The 11,094-nt window shown below is 46.9% G+C and overlaps 1 protein-coding gene across 1 annotated transcript; it reads left to right on the top strand.

Moving 5' to 3' along the window:
* Positions 1-11: 11 nt before the first annotated feature.
* ZPBP2 (zona pellucida binding protein 2) lies at positions 12-5,245 on the top strand (the record flags this gene model as incomplete). Its single annotated transcript, XM_009642558.1, has 7 exons — positions 12-60; positions 590-715; positions 1,280-1,441; positions 2,291-2,509; positions 3,730-3,815; positions 4,415-4,592; positions 5,148-5,245. Coding segments are annotated over 7 exons (918 nt in total), but the record flags the coding sequence as incomplete, so codon positions are not given.
* Between the last annotated feature and the right edge of the window lie 5,849 nt (positions 5,246-11,094).

Raw genomic sequence — 11,094 nt, 5'->3', positions numbered from 1 at the left:
GGCAACATTCTGTTGATTTAGTAGAAAAGAATTATGTTTATGGTGATATCAAACATGAAGGTAAACTTGTCTTTATATACTATATGTATATATTTAGGTCTCACTAGACTTGTAAAAAGGAGTTTTAAGTACAGCGATCATTACGTAGACAACGCTACACGTGGAAGTGACACAACCAAGCGTCGCTAAACACAGTGCTGGAGACTCCAGATGACCATCCCGATAGCAAACGCTAACGAGAGTGGATGGGTTTAGAAGTCATTTGCCCCATGGTGCTCCTATAAGCACTTCTGAATATTTAACTCTGCAAAAGGCTCCAAATCTGGTGCTTTTTGTGACCCCTGCAATGTGATTTGCGTGGGACTCAAGTGACTCTTCCATACAGTCAGCACCAACCATGCTGTGGACAGTTCCTTGATATTAATAACAGCAAATGGAGATAAAAAAGATTCACCTTATACTTTTTCAGGTCCAAACATGGAAAATAAACACTTAGCATTACTTTAAATATATCTTTGAAGTGAGCATTTTGGTAATGTTGTTCAATATCAGCCTTTCACATCATTTCCCTTATTCTCTTGTCTTGCAGTCAGTGTGTACGTGAAGGTGTTTACAAATAGCCCGTTTCTAGTATGTATGGATTTGGCTCGTTCTCAAGAAGAAATAATAGATCCCAAGTATTTGTGGATTGGTCCAGATGGAAGAAATTTAGAAGGTTAGTCACTTTGTTCGGACTAGAAAGGATTTCCACTCTGCCCACATTAGCCATTTTTTCCCCCCCAGTTGCTGATAGAATTAGCTTTTTAGCGCTTTTTCACAAATTCAGAAACAGCCTCTGCCTCAGGGGGCAGGGAGGTGATCAGGAAAATATGCTGAGATAGAGAAATAGTTTCTGGTTTCTATTTACAAGGGAAAAAGGTCAACCACAAAGGACTAAGTAGATTACTGTACGTGAAATCACATATTTTCCTTGTTTCTGTTGATGCCACCCTGCAATGGGATGGTGGGTCCAAGTAGTCACTTGGTCCTTTGTCAAATTTTTCCACAAGCTCTGACATCAGACTCTTGTTTCTCTTCTCCCTCTAAAATTTTCAAACGTTTGAGATAGAAGGAAGCTTGCAATAAGTCCTAAAGCTCAAAAATTTTAGGCTGCTTCAGGCAAACACGAATTAGTGGTGTTATGTACATGAGCAAGATCTCATCTTCAAACGTTCTAAGCGAGCAGAGAATCAGAAACTGAACATTTCCAGTAATCAACTATTTCCTGTTTCTATTCTAGGGCAAATGTATGTGAATCTTACAGAAACAGGAAAGCTGATGGTGATGGGTTTCAAGGAGTCTATGTCTGGAGCCTACACTTGCACTCTTTCTCACAAAATCATAGAGACTACGACACAAGAAGAGAGAGAGATCTTTGAGGCGTATAAATTCATGGTATACGGTAAGATCGCTAACTTACTAGTAAGCTAACGTACATGGCCTTTGGAGTTGGGTGAGTTTGTGAGGTGCACACTCATTGGGAGGCTTGTTGACGAATTATTTCTTATCATTTTCTCCCAGAATAGAAAATAATTTTTTTCATATTTATACGCGCACACACCCCCTCTCTCCCAGATTTGGAAAACATTTTGAATAACTGCTACCAAGGATATATGGCAACTCAAAGAATAAAATAATCTCTCGCCTCAAGAAGAACAAAGTGAATTACAATAATCCCAATGATATCCAAGATCTGACAAGGAAGCTCGTGTCTGCCTGCAGTCTCCCGCAAGAGCGGGTACTGAACAATGAGCCCTCTGCCCCAGCTGCTCAAGCAGCACACTCGAGCCTTCTTCCACCACTTGTAACCATCCTTCACCAATAACATTCCAAAAATGCTTGAGAAACACAAACTTTTATAATAATTTAAAAGAACATTCAATCCTACACCATAATCACATAGAATGTTTTTGCATAATCCCTGTTTCAGTTACACAACTTTGTAGGCACCCTAGTTGTGTATTATTTTACCATTTGCTCCCTTTTTTGTTTTAATATTTGGGAGCAGAGCCTCATAACACAAGCACATAAATTCCTGTACATTTCAAACTAAAACTTCTCTCACTATTTGAGTCAGCTCTGGCAAGGACAAACCTGTTATGGTTAATGAGTAAGCTTTATTTATTTGTTTACTTCTGAATAAGAGCCCATATTTCATATACAAACTACACTGATACAGACGATAAGGTTCTGTGTAAGATTCAATCTGTGATTACGCTGCAAAACTCACACACAAACGATTTTCTTAAAGCATACAGGGAAGCTGACCATGCATATCGGGTATTTGTTCGCTTTACTACAAAGGAATGCGAGCTAGCAGCTAACAGCCAGTTCTTTGAGGAACTAAAGAAAATCTTAAACAACATCATCTCCGAGCTGACGTGCCACATCACGGACTCATCCTACAAATGCCATTCCCTCAGGATACCAAAACAAGGCCTCCTGCACGAGCTGTTCGTTAGTTTTCAAGGTAACAGATTTCAGGGGTTGTTTGGGAGGGATCATTTGTTTTTATAAACAACCCGAGAGTGCGATAAACAACATCTGAAATACATTAAGGTCGAGTATACCTTCAGAAGTTGTTTCCCTGCTTTCTCTCGGAGTCCCTGTATTTTTTCTTAGTAGCCCACAGATGGAGCTAAAATGCAGTTTTTACATTGGATTTGTAGCATTGCACTTCTTGCAACCCTAGCAAGAAACGCTACTTCTCAAGGCATGCAGTTGGGAAGGATTGTTGAGAGGAGATAGCTGGTGAGATGCCATGATTTGGGGTTTTTGTTTGTACAGAAAAAAAAAAAAAAAAAAAAAAAAAAAAAAAAGGAAAATGGTCCTAATTGTTTTTCATTATTTGATTTTTAATAAGTCCGTGACTTCTGTGGTTTTACTTGATTCTAGGAAGCTGCACAGAGGTTAAAAGCAAGAGCCTCACGGTTGCCTTATGGTAATACTGATGTGGCTGCATCGCCTTGCAAAACAGGTTAAATCCACCCTGATGGCTGCCCTAATTTAGACATGTTTTATCACTGAGAAAAGGAAGTTATTCATTAATGCTTTGACCACATTCTCTCCTGTATCCGTTCTCATCGTGTGCCAAGAGGGACCATCCGACAGGTTATGGAGCAGTTTTGTGGCCCTTTTCCCCTCAGTAAAGTCAAGAAACATTCAGACCAGGCTCAGGACTCAAAGGTTTTAAGTTTACGTAAAACTTCAGCCCTTTCTGTGACCCGAGAGTACTGGGTGAGAATGCAGTTCCATTCTTTCCATCAGCTTAGCAATATTTTCCCCCCAGTATTTTATTGGTTGACCTCTGATTCTTACTGGAACAAAGCAATTTAATAACTGGATAAAAACCATCAGGACCAAATCTTCCCCCCCCTTCTTTCATCAGTCACTCATTTTTCAACATTCAAATGCACCCAATTGAAAGAACCGCTTCAAAACATGATCTTGACTGCAGACAGTGACAGGTAAAAGAAAAAAGAAAACCTCACAATTCTTCATAAATTAGAGGCAAAATTAAGAGGGTACGATGGATGAAGTGAGCACTGCAAGACACTAGAAGCAGTAATGCATTTTATTTATTGATGTTTGCTGAAATGAACCTAAGGATGCCTGCTTGAGATCTTGCAGTTCACTGCAATATATTCTTCAACACACATCTTTTTTTTTTTTCCCCCCTCCCACCCACAGTGAATCCATTTGCACCAGGATGGGAAGACGTTTGCCACCAGGTTCCTTACGACTGCGAAGATGTGACAAACATGAGAGTTCAAGAGGTTCTGTGTCAGCCACCTCGGGTCTTCTCTGATTATTTAACACAAATCTCTGTCTTTAGCTTCTACAGATTTCACTGGTAGTGATCCAGCTTCACCCAGGATTTATGGGATTCATATAATTGTAAATGAGGATTTGTGGATTTCAAGTTGTTCAGTTCAGGATGGAAAACTGGATTTAAAAGTCAAATTGATCCAAACAGTTTAAAAAAAAAAATCAGGCTCTTATTTCCTTTATATTTAATTCTAAGAATAATTATAAACATTAGTATTTGTGTTAGCATATTGAACTTGCAGGTCTCTAAACTAAATCTTTGGTTTACGATTTGGTAAATTAAATACAATTTGAAGTAGATCTACTGTAGCGACTGCTAAAATCTGTTCTCTCTGGCTTCTTAATGTTCCAACCTGCTCTCAGATTGCATACTGGGGCTGATAGCCACAGGAAGACTTCCCACTTAAGGTGACAGGTCAGCATATGGGGGGGAAAATCAGGACTAAAAAGTATTTACCGATGTCCTTAAATCAAGAAAAAAAAAAATTTAAAAAAAAAAAAAAAATCACTGACTGTTTTTTATTCTTCCAATGTTTCTGAATTTTAGGCCAGAGACCGGATTGGAGAGTTTTTCAGTAAACAGACCTATGCTTTGAAGCACGAGTTTCAAACTGTCCCTACCATCCACTACGTGGACAACAGTTTCTCCGTTACTCACATTGACAGTTGTCGACCAGGGTTTGGGAAAAATGACATCACCCACAAGAACTGCGCAAGTTGCTGCGGTAAATATAAAATACACTGATTTAATGGGAGCTGATGAGCTCTGATCACTGGTTTCTCTGAAGAGCGTTTGGTAAATATCAGCGTCAAAAGCAACAATCTTTCCGTTCATCTTTTGGAAAGATATTCACATTGCAGATTTAAAAAAAAAAAAAAAAAAAGCTGATAGGAACAGAAAACAAGCTGGCAGCGTTTGCTGGTGTGCTCGTAGGTGTAACTGTATTTCCAAATAGAGTAAGTGGAAGCAGCAAAGTGGGGCTTTTTTTCCTTCCAGGTCACTGGTGAGTGACGATGCTCAGGATACAGAGCAAAAAAGAAACAATCACCTTGATGGTAGCGCTGCTAGAAAACACTCAGCTGTTTTAAAAGATCTTTTTGTCAGCAGCATCTCCGGCTAGCTCTGGAGTTCGGGGTGTTTAGCGAGAGGCTCAGCGAGCTCGGGAAGGACAAGACCTCACTTACAGAATGGGGAAGGCACGCGGTGCTGCCGGGTGGTCCCGGCCCTGGCCGAGGCGGAGGGGAGCTGGCCGAAATACCGACTGTTGTTCTCTTCGCAGTGGTTTGTGATCCCGGAACTTATAGTCCTAACAACGAGGTGACCTGCCAGATTTGTACGAGGCCTCGAGTCAAAAAGTACGGAGCAAGATCTTGCTAATAAACTGATGGCAGAAATTGGAAAACCGAAGAGCAGCTGTGACGGCTTTACTGGTTTTGTGACATCCTCTTCGTTCGTAGCTACCAATTCTGGCATCCTACATTCATTTTTGAACAATCGCAAACCAGCGTCATTCATGCACCCCTACATTTTCGGTACTCAGGGACCACTTAGACTGTAAAAATGGTCCATAAAATGAAGTGTTCACACGAGGTAAAGCAATTCCATGAAACAGAGGGAAATTTGTCCTGTGGCTGTTAGCACAAAGAGTCTGTTTCTTGGGGGTGACATGAGACATGCCACAGCTTCATGCTACAGTTTGCTCAGAGAACATAAAGGAGCCATAAACAATTTTGGGAAAGATGGCAGATGGTTGTAGTAGAATTTGTAGTGGAATTATGTGCCATAATGGCACGCACTGGAGTCTCTGTGAGCAATTTCTAACAGATATTAATAGAAGTATTCGATCTCTGTGATTTAAAAGCATTAAATGCCCTTCCCTTTATTTTTCCTTCCCATTTCTTTCTCTGTGTCTGGAGTGTTCTGTGCAGAACCACCCAGTGCACTGGTTCATGGACACCGACCCGCTCAGGGCTTTCTGTGTCGCTGCCACCAGTGGGAGCTCTGCTGGTGAGCAGACACCAGCGGAGTGGAAAACGCAATCAGGTCTCCGAGACAAGAGAGAGGGTTAATAACAAATTCTACACAGCCCAACAGTGAGGAGAATTAAGGACCCAGCTTTCATGGTTCTCTTCTTATCGGCTGCTCCCCAGGAGGAAGTGGGGATGTCCCAGGGAGGGACATGGAGAGGCTGCTGAGCCTCCACCGCCTGCTTCCTGCTGCATCTTTTCCTTCAGCTGCATGAAATCCCCATGGCAGAGCTCTGCTGGCCCCAGGTGCTGGCCAAGCAGATGATCCTCATACACCAGCTGTAAATTCCCCATCAAGTTCACCAGATGAGTAACAAGTCAAGATAAAAAATTTCCAGAGCGCTGAGATAATGGGAAAGTTTTCTTCCCGGAAAAGACTTTAACTCCAATCTGCTTTTGAAGGATAGCTGCTGGATCCGCGGCAATTAATCATTTTGCTCATAGAGCACTGTTAGCAAAGATCATTTTATTGCTATCAAGAGCTTCACAAGTAACCCCAGCTTCTCACCAACCCCGACTTCTCACCAGCCCTTGTAAGGTAGGGAGGGAGCTTTTGCTGGGACTCAGGAAGAAAAGGAGAGCTTGCCACTTTTTGAGGAAGGGGCAGGCAACTCAAGAAGAATCCAGGGATCTCATTAGGTGATGCAGGGAGGAAATGAGAAAGGCAAAAGCCCAGCTAGAACCAAACCTGGCCACTGTTGTAAGAGAGAATAAAGTTTTTACAACTACATTAACAGCAAAAAGAGAGCCAGGGAGAATCTCCATCCTCTGCTGGATGTGAGGGGGAGCTAAAACTCTCTGAGGGGAGCCCTCATCGCTCCCTACAACTGCCTGAGAGGAGGGGGAAGCCCGGGGGGGGTCAGGCTTTGCTCCCAGGGAACGGGCGATGGGACGAGGGGAAACGGCCTCAAGTTGTGCCAGGGCAGGTTTGGGTTGGACATTGGGAAATCTTAAAGGGCTTTTCCAACCAAATGATTCTGTGATTCTAAGGTGCCCCACAGGGGCTGTGCGAGCCCACTGGAGCGGCCAGCCTGCCACAGGCTTCCGAGGCCACGGGGCAGCTACCTCAACACGGGCTTTTAGGAAAAACAACCAACCAACTTTGCTTTAAGCTTCATAAGCCATTCCCTGCCTTCCAGATGTAGTCGCTTTGTCGCAGGACACCAGAGATCCCCTACCCTCCTTCCCCCTGTGGAGCACAGCTGACTGGCCCTTCTGGAGCTGCCTGGGCGATGGTGTGACCCCCAAAACCCAAGAAAAGGGGGCCCTGCACCCTGCTGCCCGTGCGCACCCATGGACAACCCTGCCCAGCTTCCCGGCACAGAGCCATTCCTTTTTTTTCCCTCCCCACTATTTAGGGCTAAGTCAAGCAAAAGAGCACCTCCTACTCAATAACTGCGACTTCTTCTGGCATCTAGAAATTCCTTGCTGGGTATTCATCCAAAAATCGACCCGATTCAACCCAGTTTAACTTATCCACTTTGACAGGAACACAGCAGGAGACAGTACGGGCACAGACCACGCTCCGAGCTTTTCGGAATCATTACTTATTAAAGACTGACGAATAAAATGTACCGTAACGAGCATTTAAACCGCCTGTAGGCTGATTATCTGAGCTGCCAACTGGACGCTGCGTGCAGGGCGCAGGCTTATCCAGATTAAGCAGCCGGGCTCCGCGATTGCTGCCTGCGCCTCCTGGCCTATTTTGCAACAGAGGAACGCCACGTGCATAAATTATGGGGGGAAAAAAAAAAAAAGCATTAATAGGTCCTAAGTGCAAGGGCGAGTCACAAACGAACACGTATTCCTTCCTCCTTCTAAATACAGGAGGTATAGGAAGCTCTTACGGCACCTCAAGTTTTTCAGTGGGCCTTAAAGTCAAAAAATAGGTCAAATATATCCGTGTTGCCTTGCAGAGGAGTTTGCGTCATTAATTCTGTGGAGACCTTCATACAAAACTGATGCAAAACGGCTTTGCTCTGACCTTTCTTGTGTAAATTCGCGCCGTCCAGTTGGAGCTCCCCCCCACCTCCCTGAAAGCCCAAACGCAGCCGAATCTTTTATGGGTGACGCGCCGGCCCTCGCAGCTCGCTCCCTTCCCTTCTCCCAAGCTGAATCCCTGTCACGCTTCGGATTTTACAAATCGCCGTAATCAGCTCTCACTTGGGCTCACCTCTACGTCCTACGATCGCTCCCTACCTCCCCCGGCCGCCACAGCTCACACGGAATTGCCAGAGCCTTCCTCCCTGCTTTAAATCTCTTTTTTTTTTGTGCTCCGCTCCGTTTTTACACACCTTCCTCCTGGAAACGTCCCCGGCGCAGCGGGGGAACCCCGGGTTGCTCCGGCGAGGCTCAGCCCTTTCAAGCGCTGCTTGAACCGCCCCGCTCTAACCTTGCTTTCTGCCAAGGACGATTACAACCCATGAAGAGGAGCGATGAATTCTCACAAATTACAAATTCAGAGCTTCAAACTTCTCACCCCCTTCCGCTCCCGGGCCGCCAGTACCTCAGCCCTTCCCGCAGGCTGCGTGCCAACAGCTCACGAGCGCTTTTAACCATTCCACAAACAATCGGAAAAAAAAAATAATAATAATAATTTGCTAACTGGGAGCCACAGCCCCTTATTCTAACATCTGAGCTGCTTTTTTTTCCAGCCTGGAACAAAACACTTGAGAAACGCTAACGAACACACGTTAAAGCACTCACTGCAGAGCTGCCGTGCCGGTGCCAGGACCGCGTCCAAAGGGGTGACGGCGACACCTCAGCTCCAGCAGGAAGGTTGTCCGGTAATTCCCCATCGCTGCTCACCCACAAGCAAGCTCTGCCTCTGAATTTAAGCCAAGGGGGGAGGTTGAAGGGGTCAGGGGGCTGCCCAGGACGCCAGCACGGCACACTGCTGCCAGGGAGCACCAGCCTGCTCAGCAGATCGTAAGGAGAGGGGCTGTGGGGAGGGAGGTGCCCTGGGATCTGCAGATCCCGGCAACTCATCACACCTGGGATGGGAGTGGGCTGAGCCCTGGGTGCTCTGGAGCCCTCAGCACAAGAAGGACATGGAAGTGTTGGAGCGGGGCCAGAGGAGGGCCACAAAAATGATCTGAGGGCTGGAGCACCTCTGCTATGAGGACAGGCTGAGAGAGTTGGGCTTGTTCAGCCTGGAGAAGAGAAGGCTGCGGGGAGACCTGATTGCGGCCTTTCAATACCTAAGGGGGATGGTTTTAAACTAAACCAGGGTAGGTTTAGACTAGATCTAAGGAAGAAATTCTTTACAATGAGGGTGGTGAAACCCTGGCAGGGGTTGCCCAGAGAGGGGGTGGAGGCCCCATCCCTGGGACCATTCCAGGCCAGGTTGGACAGGACTGTGAGCAGCCTGATGTGGTTCAAGGTGTCCCTGCTCCTGCGGGGGGGTTGGGCTGGGTGACCTCTGGGGGGTCCCTTCCCACCCAAAACATTCTATGATTCTATGATTCTAATCCATCTCCTGGGAATTCCCCCAAGGAGCCGATCCAAGAGCCGCTTTGGTGGAAAAGTGGCTTAAAAACTGAAAACAGGCGTCGAGGGTGACTTTTCCATCCCCAAGAACCCCCAGCCGGACACTGCAGGTGCTCTGGGCTGGGTGGCATGGGGACATCCCGGGATGCAGCTGGGGGCCTCGGCGAGGACAAGAGGAAATCCCATGTGCGGCCACGCTCGAGAGGAGGCGGGAGGAGGGCTGGGGCCTCACGCTCGAGGGGGATCGGCGTTTTGCCGAGTCCAAGCCAAGGGCTGGGAGCCGAGGGAGCCTTTTGCGAAAGGCAAAGCCTGTGCTGCTTTCTGGTGCCTAAATCCTGGCCTGGAGCGAGGCCGCGGTGGGTGCTGGTGCCGCAGCGCCCAGCCAGGCCGTGCTCCCACGGGACGGACACGAGCACCCACCCCAGCCCACGGATGCCGATGGCCCCGCGTCTCCCGCCAAGGCAGGAAAAGTGCCTGGAAAGACGCTGTCACCCTCTGCGAAGGGAAGCTTTGCAGGTTCCCCTCTTTTATTACCAGGCACAACCTCATCTTAAAAAAATGGCACTCAGGGAGACGAGCCCTGTGCTCAGCGATGCCCAGCTTGCACGAGGGATGGGATGGAAAATTAACGGCGAGTCGGGAGCGTGCGGCCGGCTGAAACGCTGAGCTCTTAACCACGCACACGGGAAGAGGCGGCGTGGGTTTTAGCTCTGCTTCGCTTTCCTATCCGCTGAAATTAAATTTCCTCTTGCCCAAGTCCAGTGCCCACATTTTCTGCGCAGCACCGTTCCGATAACGAGCAACATCATCGGATTAATGAGTCCTTTGCAGGCAGTGAATAAGCGTGATTCATTATTGGCAGCAAGGCCACTGTAAATGGATTTTTTGGGTGGTGAAAATAAATAAATAAGGCTACGTAACTGAGGGGCCGCTGATGAAGTGTAGACCAGCTTTAATCACAGTGTAATTGCTGCCATCGGTTCTAATTATTTATAAATATTTTTATAATTGTGGAAATTAAACAATTAGACATCCTTCCTTCCCTCTGCTAAATCTAATCGGTTAAAAGTTCAGGATGGAGGCTGGGGCTGCGGCTGCGGAAGACAGGCTGAGAAGAACATTGCTTCTAAAACACCCACCCCCTGCAAAAATCCTTGCCCCCGGCACGGAGCAGAGCCCCCAGCTGAAAGAACAGACCCACAGCCAGGCTGAAATAACGGAATATCCAGCGGAGCCCGGCTTCCCGGGAAGCATCGCTCAGTCCCTGGGCTCCCAGGGGGCTCAGGGCCAGGCGGGCAGAAGAGGCATCACCGCCAGCGAGGACCTGGTTCTTAAATCTTGTCCCAGTGACACATTTTCCTCCGTCCGGGAGAGGAAGAGCAGCCCTCCCCAGGCAGGCCGGTTAATTACCCGCCCGGCGTGGGTGGGCAGAGCACCTTGGAAGTTAATAACAGAGATTTAGTGGCATGCTGGAACGGTGCGGAAGGAGGTCACGCTGCTAATTCTCCCGTTGCTGATCCCAGCAGATAAATCTACAGTACATCAGGAAACGAATTACCCAGAGAGGCAGCATTAAAATGGATTATTATATTTCCTCACTTAAAGAAAAGCTTTGACTTTTAACGCTGAGCCCCCCATACCCACCATCGCCGAGCGCCGGCTCCCAGCTCCCCCGCAGGAGCTTGCCCACAGCCACTTGGTGCCGGCGAA

The sequence above is a fragment of the Egretta garzetta genome, unplaced genomic scaffold (assembly GCF_000687185.1).
Source record: "Egretta garzetta isolate BGI_Z169 unplaced genomic scaffold, ASM68718v1 scaffold867, whole genome shotgun sequence".
Lineage (NCBI taxonomy): Eukaryota > Metazoa > Chordata > Aves > Pelecaniformes > Ardeidae > Egretta > Egretta garzetta.
The sequence above is the reverse complement of the archived record's forward strand: the minus strand, read 5'-3'. Positions and strand labels throughout refer to the sequence as shown.